Genomic DNA, 22,676 nt, shown 5'->3' with positions numbered 1-22,676 from the left:
ATAGTCGTTACTACTGTAATCTATTTCTGAGTCACCAGATCAAAGCCACTGTTTACCATTGGGAGCATGCAGTGATTAAAAATATTGGAATTATCACTTTCTATGCATTATCACAAACACATAATCATATAAAATTTGGCTATAAAACTGCTAATATAAGGAGATATCACTAATTTCTCAATAAATATAGCTGAAGACGGTTTTTTCTAGAAACAATTTTGATAAAGCAATATTATATATATATATATATATATATATATATATATATATATATATATATATTATATTTATGTAACACTACTAAGCACTGATTATACTTATGTTGGTTTGTTTCTATCCCTAACTGACATTTTAGAACTATTTTGAAGCACTAAAGCTGGGCTGTTGTTTTTGTTTTCCATCTGCAAATGATAAATAGTGGCTATAAGAATTCGGTCCTCGCATTTGATATCACTGTTTCCCTCTTTCCACCCTTCTTTCTGGTTCATCTTTCTCCTCCCATAGTGCATCGACTTCCGAACCCTTTACCTGATTATCACTCTGCAGGGGCGGATCCAGGAATTCTGTAAAGGGGGGGGGCGTGACTAATATTTCTGGTGGCATTTCCGGGTTTCATTTCATTTTTTTCTTTTTATTTCTTTTGTTTTTCACGAAAAATAAAGGGGGGCGTGCGCCGGTTGCGCCCCCCTCTGGATCCGCCACTGCTCTGCTTCTCTAATTACTTACAACTGTCTCCATCTCTTATTCCCGTCTCCGTCAGTGCGACTTTAATCAGCAGCTCTCCACTACCATTTGACTGTCACTATTTACCTTCCTTCGATATACTGCCCTACTTTGGCAAAAGGAAGCAAGTGACAACAGTGAAATTTCTCGTAAAAGAGCAAAATGTGTCTGTCATTTACACTGACGTCAATGGACTATCATGATGTCTTATCTAACATACCTCTTAGTAGGATGAGTGTTTCTCCATGAAATTTGGCCTGGAAGAAGAGCTCATTATGTGAATTATCAAAACATCAATAACTCAAATTCGAATGGTATGTCACTTGCTTCCTTTTGCCAAAGTAGGGCAGTATACACCAGGGAGGTCTCTAAGCTCCCTGGATACATTCTCCCAGTGTTGCTTCCTTCCTCCACTCTCCTCTTTCTAAGAGGGTCTTAAAGGTATGATAATAGTTTTGGTTGAGCTGGAGATTCAGACTTTAACTTTTTGTGAGATAATTAGAAACCACTTATGAAATATGCATGGCATCCAATTCTAAGAGTAATTCGACGTTTATTTGATAAAAATTTGTTTTGGAAACGGCTGAGATATAGAAAAAGTAAAACAACATGGTCCTAATAAAAAGTGAGTTCAACCTTTTACTGGGACCTCTTTGTTTTTGGATATCTCAGCCATTTCAAAACCAATTTTCATCAAATGAGTCATGGATTCCTCTTATAGTGTGGTTTGCTCTTTAATATTTCATAAGAGAGTTCTCATTATCTCACAAAAAAGTTGGACACTTGAAGCTCCGTTTCAACCAAAACTATACCATTCCTTTAATCCTTCGCCGAACAATTTACAGTCATTTCAAGGATATATACAACACATGGTGTGACCGCAAAACCTCTCTTCCTCATTTACATCACCATGAAAACTTTTAAACAGCACATCACTGTTTCTGTCTTCGGGTCCTTACACTTGAAACATCATACGATGTTGTCAACAAATTTAATATAGATTGATGTCGCTCGTATCCCCATGGCTAAATTAGTACGACGGGACAACTGCATGAATATCAATACAGCAGCTTTAAGTATTAGGTCTATATAGCACGTGGTCTAACTGTTACAATTCAAAAGCATCTCAGGACTTTATGTATAAAGTACCAATTGGGAGACGTATTTCATGCAGCATTCATAATGGCTGCACGTCAATAACAATTAGTGTTCCCAATAAAAACATGTTAAAAAACAAACAGGGAGAGATCTTGACATATTCCCACAGGAAAGGTGCAATATGATTTCCTCTATAAATAGATTCGATATAGTTACTAGCTACGACACTGAGCATAACCCGCCATGCAGGTGTTCATTTTCCACGCTACGAAGTCACAAAATTCATCAAGTTTTATAGCCCCGTCAAGTTTTCATCCCGTTAATGCATAGCGTTGCTAGGGACTAAATCGGCGATATAGCTGCCGATCAAAAGACTCATCCAATATTCATGGCCAATTTGATAATGAAGTTTTATGGATGCTTCATTACTCAATTAAATGCCCAAACAAATTATCTCTCATTCACTCACACCCCAGCCTCCCTGCCTCGTCTTTCTTAATTTTTCTTGCTTTTTGAAGTGGAAAATCCTTTATTATCAGACCTTATACAGACATTTCGAGCATCACGTAAACCGAGCCGTATCATGTGGTGAATGGCAAACAATACTGTCCATGCTGTTAGCTGATGGTTACTTCATCAAGAGCATGATGGATGAATGTACAACTTTACTGCATCTCACGAAAATCATTGAATTATAAAACCAGTCCATCGCTCAACCCCCTTCTTTATTGATGTATGCATGCTCACGCCTAACTATGATCAATTTGCGCATCGTCGTTCTAGATTTGATTTGGGTGCTGTTTTTCCCCAAGATTGTAAGCTGCCTTATTCAGAGAGTCACCCAGTTTTGTTGACTAGGAAAGACCTATATATACGCAGTCAAACGTTTTTCTTTTCTAGTCCTCACATTGAATTCCATTATGTATATGTGTACAATAGAATACATGAATATTCATATCTACATTATAATAATATAGATACAGATATTGATACGTGATGAATGTAAATTCATTTCATTTCATTTATTTATTTCAGCACGGCACATATGATTCAGCCAGACGGCTGTTATTCCTCATGTCCGTCGCAGGAATTTAAAAAAAAAAAAAAAAAAAAATCTGCATGACTATGCTTTCAGCATGTTCAGATTTGAAGTGAGGATTTTGTTGCTGGTGTTGCTGCTGCTGCACTGCTCAGACGACAAAATTGAAAATAAGACCAAACGAAACGTTTCAAAGCTGATATGTGGTTGATGAACAAGGAGATAGCTCGCCTAGTATACCTCCTCAGTATATGAACACCGTGTTCATGGCCTGTTAAAGATAATTTGAACGCATACAAGCGCTTTTCAATACATCCGGGGATTATGAAAACCCAATATTAGCCCTTTCTCATTAACGTACAAGGCTTCGTAGCTGTTCGCAGTCATCTCTATGGTAACAACACGAGGAATATTAAATGTTCTCTTTGTTCTTTATTCCGTACGGTTGAATTACCAACCATTTAGTCGAATGGAAATATGGTACTCTATGAAATTAAAATAGAAGTGAGGAATTACTGAATAAATACAAGTCTAAATGATGCCAGAAACCGGTGTGGAATAACTGATGATATTGAATGGTGAAGGAACTAACTTGGAAACTAGAAACTCACAAATTCATTGTTTTGTTAAAGTGCCAATATAATTATAATTATAATACAATTGCTGGCCTTCTGGCGCTGTATATGGCATTATCAGTTTGCGGCATCATTGTGACGGCCCTTTTTATTCACAATAAAACTGAAATTGAATTGAATCGCATTGAGTTGAATTTCATTTCATTTCATTTCACTAAAGAGAATGAAAGTGAATCAAACTGTGGCGAGTCTGTCACTGTTTAAAAGGAAGCGTAACAATGTTTCAAGATTGTAAGATTTGTATCGGCCCGAAATAAAAGGAAACATAACAATATATCATGAATCTTCCATCATACTAGTAGTTGCCCGATCGGGTCACCAAAAGATATCCTTTTAGGAAATTTGGTGGCCCAGAATCAATTGCTAGTGGCCGGCCCCGGGCCACCGGGTCACCGCTACAATATCGAGACCTGTTGGGGAGACCGGGTTGAGTTGTTACAAATGTTACATTTTGAAGTCTATTAAGTAAACCACAGAGAAATCTATTTAATTTTCTCTGGATGTAAAAATAACTTATATCCTGTATTAATTGTAGAAACAGGAAAATGTCAGTCAAGCAAACATGAATAACTTATTATGGAATTCATGGAAAAAAAACAATTTTGTAGCAACTTCCCCCACTGTTGGGGTAAGTTGTGACAGTATACATGGGGTACTTCGTGACAATTCAGAAAGTATTCATCAATCGGGTAAAAGCAGATATGATAATAGATACATAATGTTAATGAATAATTGTGCATCTGTCTGCCGGTCTGAGCATGTCAGTACATGTGGATGTGTATGACTGGATGTGTACTGTCTGTCTTGCAGTCTGTTGTTGTTGCTGTTGTTGTTCATTTTCCATCTGTGAAGATGGCTGGATAGCCCATATTCAGCTACACTAAGCTGGTCTTCCATGGGGTCCAGTTGGATTTGGGGTGGGACCACTTCATCGGGTTAGACACCCTGCTCTTTGCGATGAATGAATGAAGCGGGATCTTTTACGTGCATGAGCTGTGACTCTCTCATACACGGGACCTCCATTTTATGTCCTATCCGAGGGACAGAGTGTTTTGCCTCTTGCTAGAGGGGACGGTATGTTTACACACAACATTGCTCAGTCCAGACTCGGGTTCGAACCCGGGCCGCGTGATCGTGAGGCAGACGCGCTACCGACTGAGCCAACTCACCGCCCTATAGTGAGCCAACTCACCGCCCTGTGAGTGTGCGTGTACACCTGTGCATTATACTCTGATGGGATGCTACTTACATTAAAACAAAGATGGATGACGTACAATAATAACGTTGATAATATTGATCATAGATAAACGGGATGAATCAACATTACTCTTGCACTATACAATGCAAGGTTACTCCTAATCAAAGTAAATGAAATTAAGTACCGAACAGCGAAACATAATTATGTGAACCATGCAACAGAGCAGCCTTTTTTTCCCTCCATATGCAGCTAAATGCTCCCATGCGAGTCACTAATTTAATTGACTGAAGAGTGTAGCTTTCAACATCTGAATGTGCTTAATCAATTGATGTCTGCATAAAAACCACATAGTATTATAATCAGACTTTCTGTAAGTAACAAAACATAATTAAACTGTGAAATTCATTGGGGTAAGTTGTAACACCTCAATAAAATTCAACACCGGCAGGGGCAAGTTAAATTGTTATAGTGTAACAAAATGACCCGGTGCGTATTTCAATAACTCACACAAGTGTGCTCAATAAATACTCAAACATCAGATTGATTGCTATTCCCACCAAAAGACACCGAAGACATGCCTCTTTCATCCACACACCCATCATTACATGGAGATGAATAGTTTTGCTAAAATAAAAGAATATCGAACATTTCAAAATATTCAGAGGTGAAAAGCGTTTTTTTTTTTTCACCTAACTAGGAAGCTTCTTCATTAAGATGTCCAGCCATAGTCAAATTTCGCACGTAGATAAATCGTTTCAATAATATGTCCTGATGTGATATAGCTTGTAACAATGTCTCTTGGTTAGATTGTGAGAAAATAATCAAGTGACAACTTACCCGTATATCAACTAGATCCGGTCTCCCCTGTATATATTATATGATAATGCAAAGGGGAACTGACCAGAAATGTATATAATTTTCTTTGCTGGAATTGTCATTTATGAATTATATATATATATATATATATATACATATATGATATACAATATACATATACATATATATACTGTACATAATCTATATACGTGTATGTGTGTGTGTGTGTGTGTGTGTGTGTGTGAGTGTGTGTGTGTGTGTGTGTGTGTGGTGTACACGCAATTACATGCACACTCATTCATATATGTCACAAGGGGAAAAGTACTATAGACTATGAGGAGTAATGGTGTTGAAGCCAAATTGTTAATTTTATTTGTCTTAAAAATATATATATATGTATATCATTGACCATGATGAAATGATTGAAAATACATCAGGGAAGTCAAATTACAGACTAAGACAAAAACTATAGACAACAACTATGCAGCAAACCAAGCAATACAGTGTCTTTAATCGTTTTCCGTGTGTCGCATCACAGCAATTATATCTCCACAGTTCAGATCACAAGTGTTGTCCGTACACATGTACACGTATAATTGGTGCGTTTGTGCGTTTGTATGTGTGTGTGTGTGTGTGTGCGCGCGTGTGTGTGTGTGTGTGAGTGTGATGGTATGTGAGTGATAAAAAAGACATATTGTAATGCATGTTAAAAAGATTAATTCAGCAGCACAAGTGAGAATACAGCTGCTTGTATTTGTTCACATTAATTTCATCGTAAAAATGAGCCTGATATAGAATGAAATACAGATAAAGAATTATCAAAAAGTGTGTAGCTGCCTGTGTTTGCGTGTGTGTGTGTGTGTGTGTGTGTGTGTGTGTGTGTGATGTATGTGTGTGTGTGTGTGTGTGTGTGTGTGTGTGTACTGTTTGCTGCATGTTTGTGTATGCTTGTTTCACACGTGTGGTCGAAACTATGTGCTCAATATGAAAGTTAAGTCTAACCAAGGCGGCATTTACCCAACTGATTTCTTCGTTGCGTGATAATAATAAGTCTTGATAATGATAATTTCGTGATACCACTGCTCTACCAGAGGGTCCTGCCATTGTTATTACTCTAGCGTTACCAGGTACTCATCTATACACCTGGGTCGAGAGTGACATGGTGGGTTAAAACATCTTGTCAAAGGACGTAAGCAGTTGGCGGGAATCGAACTCGGGTCCTCCGATTGGGAGCCGGGAGTCTTATCTACTATGCCAAATACGTGCATGATTAACATAATAATACTGAGTACATGTAATACAATCAAATGACAATCACGACACAAGCACATAAAATAAAAGAAATATCAACTCTAATATCTGAACAAATTCATTTGCTCGTCCTCTTATATATCATCATCGGGGAGCCCGACTAAGGTCGGAAGTACCGAAGTGATGATGTTACAGTCTTTTGCTATAGCTTGAGTTGAAACCAGGTGCGAGCATAAACACTCGGGCCTGGCGAAGTTGTTTAGAACCCGTTTCCATGGCGACGAATGGCCACGACTTCACACGTCGTTACTCTATTGCGTTTTCATTCACTATAAAATCAATGTCATGGACGGTTTACTGAACGTTGTTGTAAAGTCTGTGGCCTAGCTACCGTGCTGTGGAATACTTCTCTTTTTCCCAAGTGGTCGCCTTGTCAATTGACAAATTTTTTGACTTAGTCAAATACATACGTTTGCTGTGCATTACTTCAATTTTATGTTTGGCGGGAAAAGGGCAAATTAAGATGTTATGATTAGACACTCATCCATCTTGATGAGTGGCATGGCGAAAATATCAATCAAGAATGTACCCCGCGCATGACGAGCCGATAGACCTTTTCGGTACCGTATTCAAATTCTATGCATGATTAGTTCACAAAAGTTGCAAACTTGCCAGTGGCTTGTCTTTTATAATACCTAGCAACGACTAAGTGAATTCCTGCCTAAGGAACGTAATTGGAGGGAGCACGTATAAATGAAATGCTTCGTTACTAGGCTATACGTAAAGAAACATTGATGAATTATAAAACATTACTGGAACGGTCTATTCGTCAAAAACAAAAACTCAAAAAACAAACAAGGGGGGGGGGGACACTTTAATAGAAGAAAAGTCGGATCTGATGTTTCGCATCACTGCTTCCATTCAAATTGAATTTCTCTTTAGAGTTTGCCTTCACGCTGTGACAAGTGATCATCTGAAACATCGCAATCGTAATTAGCATTCCGTGAAGGAACATCATGCAGATTAAAAGTGCTCTTGCTGTAATTCCATTAGGCAGAGTGATTGGAAGATGCTTATGATCATTCCAAGGTCGCCAGGTTGCCATGTCGATGCTTTCCTGATATCACCACAAAAATAATAATCAGCGAAAATGTGCACAATATCTTCTGGTAGTTTGAAGGTCAAATGATTGCCGCGCCAGTGACATCTGCAAAAATGTCCTTTTTTTCTGCTGTTCTGCTGTTCACGACAAACAAATTGCAATTCTCAATTTGCGAATTGATGTTTCGTTGCCTTAGTTGCATATCGTGTCAACTACTTACACTGCGTCTAACTTGGACTGCTTTGTGCTGTTGGCTACATAATTTGATTTCACCATGGAGATCTGATTGGTCGGACACATTCATTTTTCCAAACAGATGCATCTTTTTCTTCCCTCCCTTAGAAAAATAGTGAATAAACAAAGGCAAAAACAGATTAATTCTTGCTCTCTTTCTCTCTTGTTCATTGACACCACTGTCTCTCTATCTTTCTTTCTTTCTATCTATCTATCCATCTATTTTGCTTCTTCCCTTATCTTGTCTCTATTTCAATCCCAATGTTTGCAGCAAGATTTATCACATGCGCTGGATATTACAAACATCTTTGTTGGATTGACCAAAGCAACCTAATGTATGCATGAACATACTACTCTTGTCGCTGGAAAAGATACAGAAGCAGAAAGTAGGGCACAATGACATAATGATATTGGCATCTTGTTTCTCTACACAAATGTCAGCGACATAAGATTATGTCATAGAAATAACACAAAACGCAAACAAGCAAAACGACCATTTGAGCAAACCGCAGATGCTGTACTTCGCACAAATAATATTTGCTGGAGTTGAGTAATCATTTGTCAGTTTGTATCTGCCAAGGAATATTTGTCATTTCAGCTCATCTTCATCGAGGTCATTGGTCCACGCTACCAGGTCATCAACCTCCTTCTCCCAAGCATCTGCCTCGCTCGGGGCAGTGGACGGAGGTGGCACTGAAAGTCATGAGAAAACAAGGAAGAAGAGCAAAAGATTTTTATTATTGTCTCTTTCTGACAGAATGACTAATTTGGAGAAGGGGGAGGGGCAGTAGATTCCATTTGCAAAGCACTGTGTAAAGCTCTCTAACATGATATATTCACTGCTATCGATATACCAATACCATCATCATCAAGTTACGTCACTATATTTGATCTGTGGCTGATGACATTTCGATTGTTTTGCTGTTGGAGTAGGAAATAGTTTAACCCTAAAAAGACTGAAAAGGGCTTTTGGGGGGGGCCCCCCTCGACATTTTTCACAATAAATCCTTAACATACAAATCTCGCGCCATGACGTTTCATGACTTTTTTTCTTTTAAGTCTTGCGCAACGTTTGAGACCAAATTCGCGATGCCCAGGTACGCGGTTCCGAAGTTACGCAATATTTTGTAAGTGCATGTCAGACCCAAAATTGCTCAAAAACGTGATTTCACGTACAAATCCAATGCAAATTCTGTTTTCAGCAAAAATTCATAAATGTATAATTATTTTTACTTTTACTGATTAAAATCAATTGATTTCATGTTGTTTATGATCAGAATAGCATCCCCGATGATTTCCATCGGAAAAAAAAAAAAGAAGTCAAAAACGATGAAATACATAAGAAATTTAAAAAATGAAATACATATGAACAAAATTTTGATACTGCCATATTTTTTATGTACATTTGATAAGAATCCTAAAAAGAGTACCTAAACCAAAAATTAGCATTTTGGGAAATTTATTTAAAGATTTACAGCCATTTTTTTAAAATTTCATGCATAAATTAGCATAATTAATCGATTAAAAATTAATTTGAATAATTGTGGAATAATTACCTATTCAGTTTTGTAGATTACCTTGTGGGTGACGCGCATGGCAATTTTCCTCGTGATCACGCGGTCAACGGCCAAGATCTTGGCCGTTGGTGGGGGGGGGCTCATTCAGCCCCCCCCCCCCCCAGTCTTTCTAGACATCAAAATAGCCCAGTCTTTTTAGGGTTAAGCCAGTTTTGAGCTCAAGTTACACTGAGGCCTGTTGCACCATCCCAACAAGAGTTTGCAAGCATTTTGAAGATCAGTATAGGATAACTACTCTACTGAGAGGTTAGACAATTTGGCAATGTGATGTCTCAACAATAATTTGTAAAACCCAGTTGCTTTGATTTTTTTTTAAGGTAATCTTGCTGAAACAATGGCATAATGATTTGTGGTATATAATGTTATCACTACCCACACTTTCGTTAGATATTTCCAGCAACATTCCCAACATATACTAACTCATCTGTTTCACAGTCATGCCACCAGCAATAGTTACATTGACGTGCTGCATGCCTGAGGTAGACTAGACCAGACGAATTCCTGACATTTGCTCAATTTCAGTCACCCTATTGCTTTGGTGTTCTTGTATGGCTAAATTATTAAAGACATAACTTTCCTAAGTACAAATTCTTTTTCAACTGGTGAAAATACAGCACTTCCATCAAATATTCGTCAAAATTATTACTGTCACTATGATGATGCAATACCTGATCTCCGAGGAAGGTATATCTTTCTCATCTTGTTAATGTGCTCAAGCCTCTTGCTCTCTTTGTCTTGTGGTTCCTTGCTTTGCTTTGGGCCAAACTTGCCGTACATCAGGGAATTGTGTCTGATGACAGAGAAATTGAATAAAAAATGAAGTGTTAATTCTCAGACTGGGGGAAAATGAAGCCACTAACGATGCTGAAAACTTAATTGTTCATAATAAGCAAATCTTTGCTTCGGGTTATACGCCCGCCTACAATGTACATGGTTGTTCTTCAGGTTTTGCTCAAACTGGCGCTAACTTGTCGTAAATGGAGTGCTTGCAGTTCAATACTACTAGTAGTACATGCAATTCGTAAAGGTCCCACAGAGATTTGGATGCATGCCCGTGATTGCTATCTCTTCACCCATTGATTACTGACCAAATTTATTACAGTCATTGCCCCATCTACGGCGAGTTAGCGACAATCAAAAAGCCCCAACAAATTTCTGGAGAATGTATACATCCTCTGGGGCTGCCTATACATCGCCAAAACAGTAATCGATGTTTGTAAAAAAGAATAATTGCATCTCCATGATTATTAAATTGAATAAAATGGCGATACATATATCACCTCACTACTGATTTGAAGATGTTATTGTCGTTTAAAAAACAAAGTGTACACGACCTCTCTGGTTCACTGATGTAGGCCTGGTAATATTCATGGAACTTTCTGGCTGTTATTTTTGTTGATGGGCTATGGATTTTAAATCAACTGTTTCTTTCAAGATTATTTCAGGGTAATTATTAAGTCAGTAATGCGAGTAATTCTCCATTAAATGAGTTCTTGCAGGATACTAGTAAAAACAAAAACACCACCAAGTTTTTCTCTAGCCACGAATGAATTTATGAATTATGCATTATCAGATTTTCAAACAGTACTCAGTATAAGATTTTCATACAGTAACCTTTATAAGATATTCCAACAGTATTTGACCAGTCAACTGAAATGCAGTCTGAAAGTGGTCTATGGTAAACTGATTTATGTTTTCTGCTTGGCTTAATCAAAAGCATGTGCATGATGTGCATGTCTGTGGATACAGTTAAGAGTGTTGGTACTGTAAAACATGATATATTCGCGGCTAGAAATTTTCGCGAATTGGAGCCGACGGCCTTTTTCGTGGCAAGAAATTTTCGCGAATTGCCTCTTGCGTTCAATGCATATAGTGTAGATAAGAAATTTCGCGTGCATTTTAATTTTGCGAATCTTGGCGCTCGCAAAATTCGCGAAATTAAAATGCACGCGAACATTTCTCGTTTTACAGTATGTCAAAAGAAGCCAGACTGCAACATCTTCCAGAACTTTTCAAGACGTTAGTGGCCTCTTAGGACTAACACAACCTCAAAATCATTACTTTTTTAAGGAGATGGATTAAAAGCATACTTCAGCATCTTACAAGGTTACATTTTCATAATTATTTTCAAGTCAAAAAAAACTTTCAGTAAAGCCTCTATCCCTGCAGAGAATTTGTTTGGAAAGAATGTACAAAAACATTGTACATTCAGGTCATGAGCCAAGATATATTTAGAAAATAAAATTGTTACATTTTGCATTTTCCTTTGTTTAAGTTGAATGGTATGTTGAGTATTGATTTGTTGTTGAACCTGTGAACCATGTGGGAGGGTGATATCTACAACATGCACCTGTTTGTATGGTATGCAAGTAGCTTTGTGGCTACACCCAATTCCGACGAAACCCCCCCCCCCCCCAAAAAAAAAAAAAAAAAAAAAAAAAAATTGCACTTGAAAACATGTGATTAGTATGAGCCAAATTTACAATGTAAACAAACAAAACAAAATAACCCTCTCCCAGATACTAGAAGCACCTGTTACTGGTATGCACCACCTGTTATAGGTAAGGTACCACGTTGTACCATGAATTTAGTTAAAGAAAAAAACAAAACAAGGAAACAAAATACACCTATATGATTTACAATAAACTTTGAGCTGATTTTACAGACAACGCCCACATTATTTTGGTATATCTTAACCATATTAATCATAATTAAGCTGATTTTTCAAAGCACTAGTGCAAGAGCATAATATCTTTTTTTTTTAACAAGTCCTGCTCTAGACAAATACAGTGCACTTCTGTTACATTGAACACAGTTATAACAAAATCCCGATTACAACAAAGTAAAAATTCAGACCAGAACATCCTCTGTTCTCTGGTTTTTTTTATCGTTTATTTGTTTGGTTGTAACAAAATTTTGACGTAACAAAAAAACAAACAAACACCAGTCCCAAGGACTTTGTTATAATGGGAGTCCACTATAGCATGCAATGCGTATGCTCCCTCTCTTCAACTTGACTCTAAGTATTAAAAAAAGAAAGAAAAAGTTAAAAGTTAAAAAAGAACACCAATGTAGAGTATTGGCCCAAAAATGAAGTTATATATTTTCCCTCTCAACCAAGAGGTTGTACACAGGTCCAAAAGCCTACTGGTCAAGTTCCTCATATTGAATTTATCATGATCAATTTTCAAATGTGAATTGGGTCTGTTGGCTTACGTGTCCAGCTGTTGCTTCATGTGCTGCTGCAGCTCCTCCACGTTGAGACCATAGTGGGCTGTTTGGAGCTTGGGGTCATCACTGATAGCCTCTAGCACTGGACCGGGCATTCATATCGGGACAAATATTTTATTCATTATTTATTCATCATTTATCAATCATTTATTCATCATCTGTGCATCCATTCATGTTTCCTGTTTATGTCCATCCAGGATCATATCTCTCTATGTATTTTTGTGTACAAACATACCTGTTCATCTAATTGCGAATCCATGTAGTTTTTTTTTTTCCTTTATTCAGTATCCTCTGTGAAGGCGTGCCCTTATAGTTCTTACAATGTTACTTTTAGGCAAAGCATCAGAACATTCAGTAAGGCTTACTGTACAGTACAATGAAATCATTGGATTTGCAGTTATATTAAAAAAGACAAATCAATCTCAACTAAAAGCTGAACGCATTTAACTTCTCCTCCTGATAATTCAGCAAAGATGTAGACAACGCTAGTTAAATACCTATCGCAAATTACAGGAGTTGTTATTTCATGCGGCAATGCTCACTTTCATGCTATTGTAGCAAGATCATTAAAAAGGTCAACTGCAGTGATTGATTGTAGGTGAGCTTGATAAACACGATTTCTGTACACGTTTTTACCTGCCGAACAAACTGTAGAGGTCCAAGATTGATATTAATCATGTATCACCAATCACCATTAAACAAATGACATTCAACCTACATGGATTCTTCATTTCCGAGCGAGCCTTGGATGTTGCTATGCCTGTCCAAGTGGTGAGGTAGTCATCGAATGATATCTTGGCCAGCTTGAGAAAGTTCAGTGCAGACCCACCCTGGGGATCGTCGTCAGCGGGGTCCTCTTTATCGCTCTGAAAGCGAACCCTCGACTCGTCGGAAGGTATACTCTGACCAGCTTCACAACAACAACAAAAAATCCAAACAAATAAAACATGAAAGAAAGATGTCAGACCATTACATGTTTCAATAAACACTATGCAATGACTTTATACAGTAAAGCCATGGACTGGCTGTCAAAATATGACATCTTTTTCTTGTGCTTATATCTGATTAGATTAGATCTGATTGACATGAAGAGAAAGAAAGGTTACAAAGATCAGGAACATGAAGATATGTGAATATGAAAAAAAGTTAAGATGTCAAAGAAATGAACAATAGAAGACAAACATGATGATGACGGTGATGATGATGATGATGATGATGATGTTGATTATGATGATGATGATGATGATAACAATAATGGAAGAGTAAGACGAGGAGCAAAATTGATCAGGAAATATAGGAAAAATAATACACAATTCCACTGCATTTGTACATGGAGACATTATTTCTTCTGAACTTCAACCTGCAAGCAAACACTAAAAAGGAAAAAAAGAAGAAGAAGAAAGGAACAGAAATGGACACAAACTTGAAATCTGGATGAAACCTGTTCCCTACAACTCACCAAAGACTTTCCGACTAGCATTCACACAGTCTATGACCATTTGTCTGTACAGGTCAGGTGAGTTCTCCAGTATCCCCACTGCCTCTTCATTCACGGCATCGTCTATAACTGGGTTTGACAGCATGCTCTGTGTGGTAAATATTACAAAAATGCTGGGTTATCCATGTGACTGAATTCCTGTGTCAGGAATAGTGGTGTAGTGGCAAAAACCTTTTACTTGTGAACATTGTGATCACAAAGCTGTGGGTTCAAGCTCCTAGAACCAGAACGCTCATTCGTTTTGGAGTGGCATTAGCCTACAATGCACACGTTTACCAAAGAGCAGTTTGGGTCGTATAGCCAATCAATTTGTCCACTACCTTTTATGGTGGAAACCTACAAGGAATAGTGCGAAGAAAAACAAATGATGAAACTTGTGCTGAGCACAGACATGACGTATGTCATGTGGTAATAATTTGGAAACACTAATAACGGCAATCTCACCAAGTTTCATGGGACAGGGAACAGTCACAATGTAGTCTTGCCATTCACACAAGAGTGTGATTGGCGAGTTCCATGGCATTTTCTACCTGTGCTAGCAGCTTTGGTTGAGCAAAGGACTTTCAGATTTTTTTCATGTGCAATTTTCCTTAAAAAGTGCAATAAACTTCCAAAATTCAGATTATCACAGTCATTTCCATTAAGGCTAAATGGCTAACACACTCAACTCCAATATACATACTTGTTCTGATAACCTAGGAGATGTGTAATAGATAACAGCACCCCGTAAATTTCATTTTCATTTTCATTTTCATTTTCATTTTCACTCACTAGTTGAGTACATCTGATCATTACAGAATGACTGAGTTTAATTTTCTTGATATGTGTTAACATGCATTTCATGGGAATATAGGTGTATCTTGTTACAGACACCACCATAAAAAAGTTTGTTTTTTTTTCATATCATCCTTCCATGCTGCAGAGTAACATTATCTTACAAGGGAGGGGAAAGAAGACAAGTATCATTTAAGAACAAATTCAGCTCATGGAGATGACAGAGATTAAAGAATATTGAAATGGAAACTCACAATAACTGCAACGCTTTAATCAAGTTTCAGTTTATCAGCAAAGCAAAGTAAAAAGCTGTATGCCGTAATTTCAGTTCTTAGATCTACTCAGATGATTACCCTTACCTGAATAGCTAGAAGTATTGACTGTAAACTGTATGTTTCCTTCCAACATGAGATGTCATCAAGAAACTCGATGCAAGGTCTTCCCGATTGCATATCAACTGTACGGATAGAATGAGCATCGTAGATTTTATCAATGCCTTTGGTGACTTTTTTTAAGAGAGTTGTGCACTACTACTGTCTCAACATTTAATGCCCACAATATGCCATTGTTTGAAATTAAACTGCAGCTGTTCAGTGATTAATTTATTTTCTTTTCTTTTTTTTTTCTTTTTGTTCCCTACCACTGCATCTTGGGCAAGATTAGCTTAGTCTTGGTATTTTGGTAAGTGGAATTCACAAGAGGAAGAGCAATGCTGAATGCTTCAGTCAAAACAAGACACCATGCATCCCAGACATTGTTGTTTCATTTCTACGTGAAGTAAATTTATGAGGCAAACCAGTAACCAAACATTCACTTTTCAACCATTCAAAATACTTAGCAGCTTTTTTCTTCAAAAATTTTCAAAATCTCTGAAAGTTCATTTTTCTGAATGCATAACCACTGCTCTTTTTCTCAGCTCTTTTTAGCGAAACACTGAAAGGCAAGTGAGCATGTGCATCCATTTTGTTATTTAATCTAAAAAGACCCCCCCCCCATAACCTCTATGTCATCAAGGGAAGGCTCGAACACAATTCAGCTATCTGTGGCTGCAATCAATGAATCCTCTTGAAAGTGTTTCCCTTACTTTTATGGTATAATTGTTGTTGTTGTTGTTATTACTATTATTATCATTATTATTATCATCATTATTATTATTATTATTATTATTATTATTATTATCATTATTATTATTATCATTATCATTATTATTATTATTATTATTATTATTATTATTATTATTATTATTATCATTATCATTATCATTATCATTATCATTATCATTATCATTATCATTATCATTATCATTATTATTATTATCATCATTATTATATCATTATCATTAATTATTGTAATAATTATTATGGTATGGTCTACATTTTTGTACTAATGTAAAAATTTAAGCAAGTCGTTTTCATTATAAATTTTGCCTGCTTTTGATGCATATGATTACAAACCAAGCAGATAGGAGTCTCCTGTTGCAGTGCAGCAGTGTATTTGAATATAGCAACTGTGCTTCAGAAATAGACCTTTGCCAATTATTATTTTTTTTATTACTATTAAAAGAATAGATCAGCATTCATTCTATTCTTTACTTACTGTTAAAACATACTGCTTATGGAAACTGTATGTACCAGAGGCAGTGGGTATTTGCCAAATGCAAAAGGCACTTTTCACTAAGACCTTGGCAAATTATAGGATCCTGCCATTTGCTTTCTACAAAGATTTTTTTTTTTCTATTGGAAAACTGAAAAGAGTTGATATTACAGGAATGCTACCTCGAACTTTCAAGAGTGACTCACTGTTAGGATGAAATGGAATGGTGTGGAATCGTATATCTGGGGGCTCGTGGTTATAGTTTTCAGTAAACTTCAGACTCAGCACAAATATGCCACCTGTATGGGGGGGGGGGGGGGGGGGGAAGACAAGAAATATGGTGAAAGGTTAGTGCCATATTAAATAATGCACTATCCACATTTTGTGATCCACACACGTTTCTTTACCTTGTTGCCATTCAAGTTTTGCAAAATATCAAATGTGACATATTCACTTCTTCCTGCATTGCCACATACGTGTTCTAAACATTGTACATGACAGTAAATCTTGACCAAAGTATGTTTGCACTACATCCCACTATACTCATGAGAATACATGATGTCCTGACAGTTGATTTTCATTGCAGTTCAGTATGTAATTTGTTGGATTCTTTGCCTTGCAAAGATAATATTCTTTCATGACATTAACATACCATAAGACAAACACAAAAACCCCATACCCTGTGACAAATATGACAAAAACAAAAGAGTACAAAAGTGCAAGATATTGAGCTGATATTGTAAGATTTTACAAATCTTCTGAATAATTTACACCTCAAAATTGTATTGCTTGCCACTCATTTTTATCTTAACCATCTCCCCCCCCCCCCCCCCCCCCCCCCATCAAAACATTCAACATTTCATAAATTTCTTCAGGAAGTGACAAATGTTTTTAATCAGGAAAACAATATCAAAACTGAGAAACCCAAAACAAAATATTTGAAAAGTAATTCAATTAACCCATTCTATACTTAATTCTGATATACCCATACACTTAATACACAGGCCAATAGATTACTGTATACAAGTTTATTCAATAGAAATTAAGTTACCGTATAAAAATGTTCATGACAAGAGGATCATGCCATGACTTCATACCTTCCCATATTGTGTCTTTCATTCCTCTGATGGTTGATGTCCACTCCATCATGTTATCCTCTGCCAGAGGGTGAGCAGTGATCCCCTGAAATCACATTCATTAGGTCAAAACAACTTTAATTTCAATTAGCTTAAAGGTGAAACATAGTAGTCAGCAAAACTCAAAATTTATCTTTATTTGGAATTTGCTTATCGATAGCAGAAAGCTCTGCCAAGAAACTTGTCTGGCTGGTGCAATTTTGGGGATATGGAGTTATTTTGTAGTATTTCGAGATCAAAAGTGTGAAATAATAAAAGTCGGTATATCAACTTTTATTACGGAAGCACCCTCCCCGTTCAGTAGTGGGTGTGTAGAATGCTGCCAGTATGTGCATGACCAAGTTGTGTCCAAGCAGTACTTATTGAATCACAAGCAGAACACGCTGCATGCTATTCACTCTCGGGCGCAATGGATACTGCAACCATGATTGGGTAAGCTCTCAGACTGTAGTACTTCTAGTGAACCTTTTTGGTTAATATTTCGCATTTTAATCATTACGTAACGGTAATCGCGTCATTGCGGTGTTCTTTCACACATTTCTTATGCATGAATGTACATATTAGACCAAAGACTGACAGTTCTGCAGGCACACAAGAACTGTGCTTTCCCTTTAAAATCACAGACATCCCAGACAAGGTGCATCTGCACAGATGATAGGTTGATCAAATTTCTGCCAGATTAAAGCACTTGTTTATTGGGAAACTACTTGAACAAAATAAAGTAAAGAACTTTGTTAAAACCACAGACACAACCAAACATATCAAAGTAGAAAATAATCAAGTGTGGAGATTCTTCATATGCAAGATCAAAATTCAACATCACTATTCAGACAATCAAAATGCTGACAAGACATCTAGCTCTTTTCACATGGAAAATAAAGCATGTAGCCACACATATCATATAACCGTTAGTAGTGTTTTCAGTACAGATAACAAAATATGTATTTAACCTACTTGCATTTTTTTGAGTGTGCTTTTGAAAGAGCTTGGCAAGTCAAATGCCTGGGCACAAAAAGGGCAAAGGCAGATTTCATTGCAAATCACCAGAAAGAACATCCTCAAGAAATAAATCAGTGAAATTGACCTCTGCTTTTGACCTCTAAGACCTGTGCAATTTAACTATTACACAGAGAAGAAGGCCACTTTCGCCAAACACCGTCCATATGTATTTTTGTTGAACAATCAATAGCACTTCTGTGAAGATTGATCAATTCATCTTTGCAATGATATTTCAATACAGAGGTAGTGATTTACAAAACAAGAATACAAATCTTCTCATGTACTCACCCAAGCAGGATCTTTCTGCAGCGAGACATACTCCCGATCGAGCAGTAAATATGCCCTGGAATGCATTGCTTACTTGTCAATTTCTGGTAAATCTTGCAAGATTCCCTGCAATGACAGAAACAAACAATTATTACCTCTGCCAAGGAAGATGGTTTGGTTTTCTCCCGGCATTTGTTTGTTGGTTTGTTTGTTTGCCTGAGTGCCAAATAATTCAAAAAGTTGTGAACAGATTTGAATGAAACTTACAGGAAAGGTTGAGAAACACAAGTAACATGTGATTAAATTCTGGTAGTGATCCGGCAATTTTTATGGATTTTATGAAGAATTTTTGATATTTTGGCAGGTAGGGTCAATGAACTTGGGAGTTCAAGCTGCACATTTTGGAGGTTTTCATATATGCACACCAAAGTGTGTGCTCTAGTTTCTGCTAAGGCGAGGCACACCACGCAGCTGGAAGTTGATGACGTAACAAAAGGCTTCTATAATGGGAAATCGGGCGACTTTCATCACATATATACCATATGGGTGGAAATCACTAATCTCTATGGAAGAACAAGATCAGTGATGAAAATGAGCTGCTTGGTGGAGGTCTGCACTCTCAGAGTGTTTCTCTAGTTAAATTCTATTTGTGACATTTCTTAGAATCTGTACAACAATTGAGACAAGTGGTACAAATGCAATAGCCAATATATAAAGATTGTAACAATGGTACAATTTGTGAAAAACTTCCTCTCAGAGATCTGCATAGTTATGTTATGACTTCTGCATTGATACATCAAGGAACTGGTACTTTTTCATGCGGTATTTCATACCTCATCAGATTCTGAACAGATTAGGCCATATCATACTGCCTGCACACCATCCAAGTCAACATTAAAGACATATAATGGCCTGGAGACACATCATGACATCACAGAACTGTGCCTACCATATGATCACCTCAAAGTGCTTCACTCTTCTCTTAGTCTTAGATTTCAATATTTTATGAGTCCCTACACCTGCACAAATCTAGATCTCCACGAGAGTACATTTGTACTGTAATTTTAAAGTGAGTGTGTAGATTATAACAAGTTATATTCGAGATCAAGCCATCATCAATTTTCAATGGTTCACACTTTCATTAACATTCTTTCTTGCATTTATATCAAAGTGAGTTTTCTATGTTTATTTCATGGTCAAGGATTTAGTTCAGATGGTCATTACAGATTTACACTACTACTGAAGCACTAGCATGTGAAGTTCAGTCTTTAATAATAATACTAGTCAGTGTTTATGGGCAAGCTTTTCATTAAAGAGCAGGGATCAACGACGATAATTAGTGTGACTGAGATTGCAATACAACTTTAAAAAGGACAAGATCTAAAATTTTACTCAAACATCAAGACAGTTTAAATTTTCAGTTTTTACATTCCGAATCCAAGGACATGTTACATTGTTAGGTTCTCCACTTCTCACATGTTATCCCTACAAACCGGGAGAAATTGATTAGGCCTATTGGGCCATGGGGCCCATGATCCTGATACCTGAGCTTTGAATGGCAGCCTTCCACATCCATCCAGCAACGCACTGCACGGTCATTGCACAGCGAGCGCGAACAGAGGGCTAGACTACGAGCAGGAGTAGTAGGCTAGAGGCGCGGCGGCGGCGGCGTTCACAGCGTTGAACGTAGCCAACACAAATGTCAAGACATGGGACTACGTTTTCGGTATACCTGTCACTTCCGACAAAATGTCAACTGACAAATGAAAATGAGACTGACTAAACAAACAAACAAACAAACGAGTAAAACTTACCCTCAAGGTGAACTTTATGAATTACATGTTCAGTGTGGCCAAGGGTAGATAACTGATTTGATTGTATAGCTTCCAAGGCAAGTCGATGTCCGAGAATTTCCAAATCTTCTTCACAGCACAGTGGATTGTTTACTGTTTCCATGCTTTTCCTGGCTCGTACATTACAAGGTTTTACATCATAAAGCTTACAAAGACATTTCGACTCTTTAACTTCATCTCACAATAACGTATAATTAAGACTAGTTCTTTACTCGTAATTTATTTTTTGATATTTTTGAATGATTGGAAAGCATACCCCATTTTTATATTATAATCATTTAAAAAATTGGCAACGTAATAATCACTTCTGCTATCCAAAGATGCAGTTACAATAAGCCAGTTCGTAATTATACACAGACTCCAACTCTCCCGCTTTCGACGGGAGATCTCCCGCCGAAAACCCATATTTGCAAAATCTCCCTTCTCCCGCTGGAGATTTAATTTCTCCCGCCCTGGCTCTGTGTCTCCCGCTTGAAATTCTTTCTGACTTATTACCACACTGACCGTATGTTGAAATAGCATGGTATGAGAGAGCATCTAAAACCCTGACCCGGGCCGCAAGGAAATTCGCGCTTCGCGCTCGTGATGTGCGCTTCGTGCACATCAAGTTGAAGTCTCCCGTTTGCTAGGGTTTCAGGCGGGAGAATCTCCAGATCAGAAGACGGTGCTTGGGGTTGGAGTCTCTGATTATAGCTCGTACATCGTACACGTACATATTATTTATACAAAATGACCTTTCTTTTCTCTCAGTTGGTTAGGCACTTCACTCATTTTCAAAGCGGTATAATGCATAAGCTTGCCCGACGTAACAATTTATGGAATTCATGTTCAAAGAATGACCTTGCGTTTAGAGCAGGCAGGCAATCAGAATACGCCATCAGTTGACGTACAATTTAACAGGCACCCATTTCACTGTTTTGTATTGAATGCAATAACAACCTATTTCCTGTATATTGCCAAATATCATTCTTGCTGTCAGGTGGATGTGCTGGTAATATAGTGGTAAGCACCATTTAGATAAGGATCACATGAATTATCATCGCATCACAGATTCTTATCTCAGTGAATTTACAAACCAAAATGCCTGTTGGTACAAGTGACCTTTTCTGCTCATGCGCAAAGTGGAATTACGCCTACTGGTCTATTGCACTATAAATGTAATAGCATTCTTCATGTTGACTTACATTTTGATTATGGCCGATTTATCTCTTAATTGTGGCTAGTTACCTACTAACAAGTTAGATTTAGGGAGTTTTTTTTTTAAAATAAACAATCAATTTGTACCTTTAATACACTGAAAATAAAACATTTAACTCTTTTGTGAATTCTCTATAATGCCTACTGATGACTCACCAATGCCTACGAATGAATACACTCTAAGTGACATGGGAATACGTGAAACTTTTGCATGAAGGATAGCCTATAATGGAAGCCGTTATACAAAGCTAACAATATTACTAAAGTTAGGCCTATAGGTCTAGGTAAAACCTATATAGTTTAGACCTGGTAATTTGGCTTACGTTAGATGAGTAGGCTTAGAAGATGTTGAAATTCCGAAGGGTTTGAGCTAATTCTGTAGCAAGAACCTTCAGCTTCGGAAGGAGCCAGACTTTTATAGAAGAAGAAGTGAAGAAGAAGAAGAATTCATGCAC

The 22,676-nt window shown here is 37.3% G+C and overlaps 1 protein-coding gene across 1 annotated transcript; it reads right to left on the bottom strand.

The window, feature by feature from the left end:
- Positions 1-8,685: 8,685 nt before the first annotated feature.
- LOC139733687 (ubiquitin-conjugating enzyme E2 U-like) lies at positions 8,686-19,258 on the bottom strand. The gene is made up of 9 exons (XM_071644500.1): positions 19,193-19,258; positions 17,867-17,951; positions 16,976-17,068; positions 15,536-15,633; positions 14,364-14,490; positions 13,623-13,814; positions 12,890-12,986; positions 10,342-10,463; positions 8,686-8,789 (listed from the first exon to the last, which is right to left on the bottom strand). Exons 1-9 carry the CDS (start codon positions 19,256-19,258, stop codon positions 8,686-8,688), a joined length of 984 nt encoding a protein of 327 aa, XP_071500601.1.
- Between the last annotated feature and the right edge of the window lie 3,418 nt (positions 19,259-22,676).

The sequence above is a fragment of the Diadema antillarum genome, unplaced genomic scaffold (genome assembly GCF_040938485.1).
Source record: "Diadema antillarum isolate AM-2024a unplaced genomic scaffold, OU_Dant_1.0 seq00000486_RagTag, whole genome shotgun sequence".
Classification (NCBI taxonomy): Eukaryota; Metazoa; Echinodermata; class Echinoidea; order Diadematoida; family Diadematidae; genus Diadema; species Diadema antillarum.
This window is presented reverse-complemented; position numbering and strand designations above follow the sequence as displayed.

Excerpts from the sequence above, each read along its gene's own strand:
- LOC139733687 (XM_071644500.1), bottom strand. The coding sequence starts at position 19,258 with ATGCATTCCAGGGCATATTTACTGCTCGATCGGGAGTATGTCTCGCTG. Across the intron at positions 15,634-16,975 it reads CATTCCATTTCATCCTAACA|TTGATATGCAATCGGGAAGA; the intron begins GTGAGTCACTCT and ends CTATCCGTACAG. Across the intron at positions 10,464-12,889 it reads ATGAAGCAACAGCTGGACAC|ACACAATTCCCTGATGTACG; the intron begins GTAAGCCAACAG and ends CTCTGTCATCAG.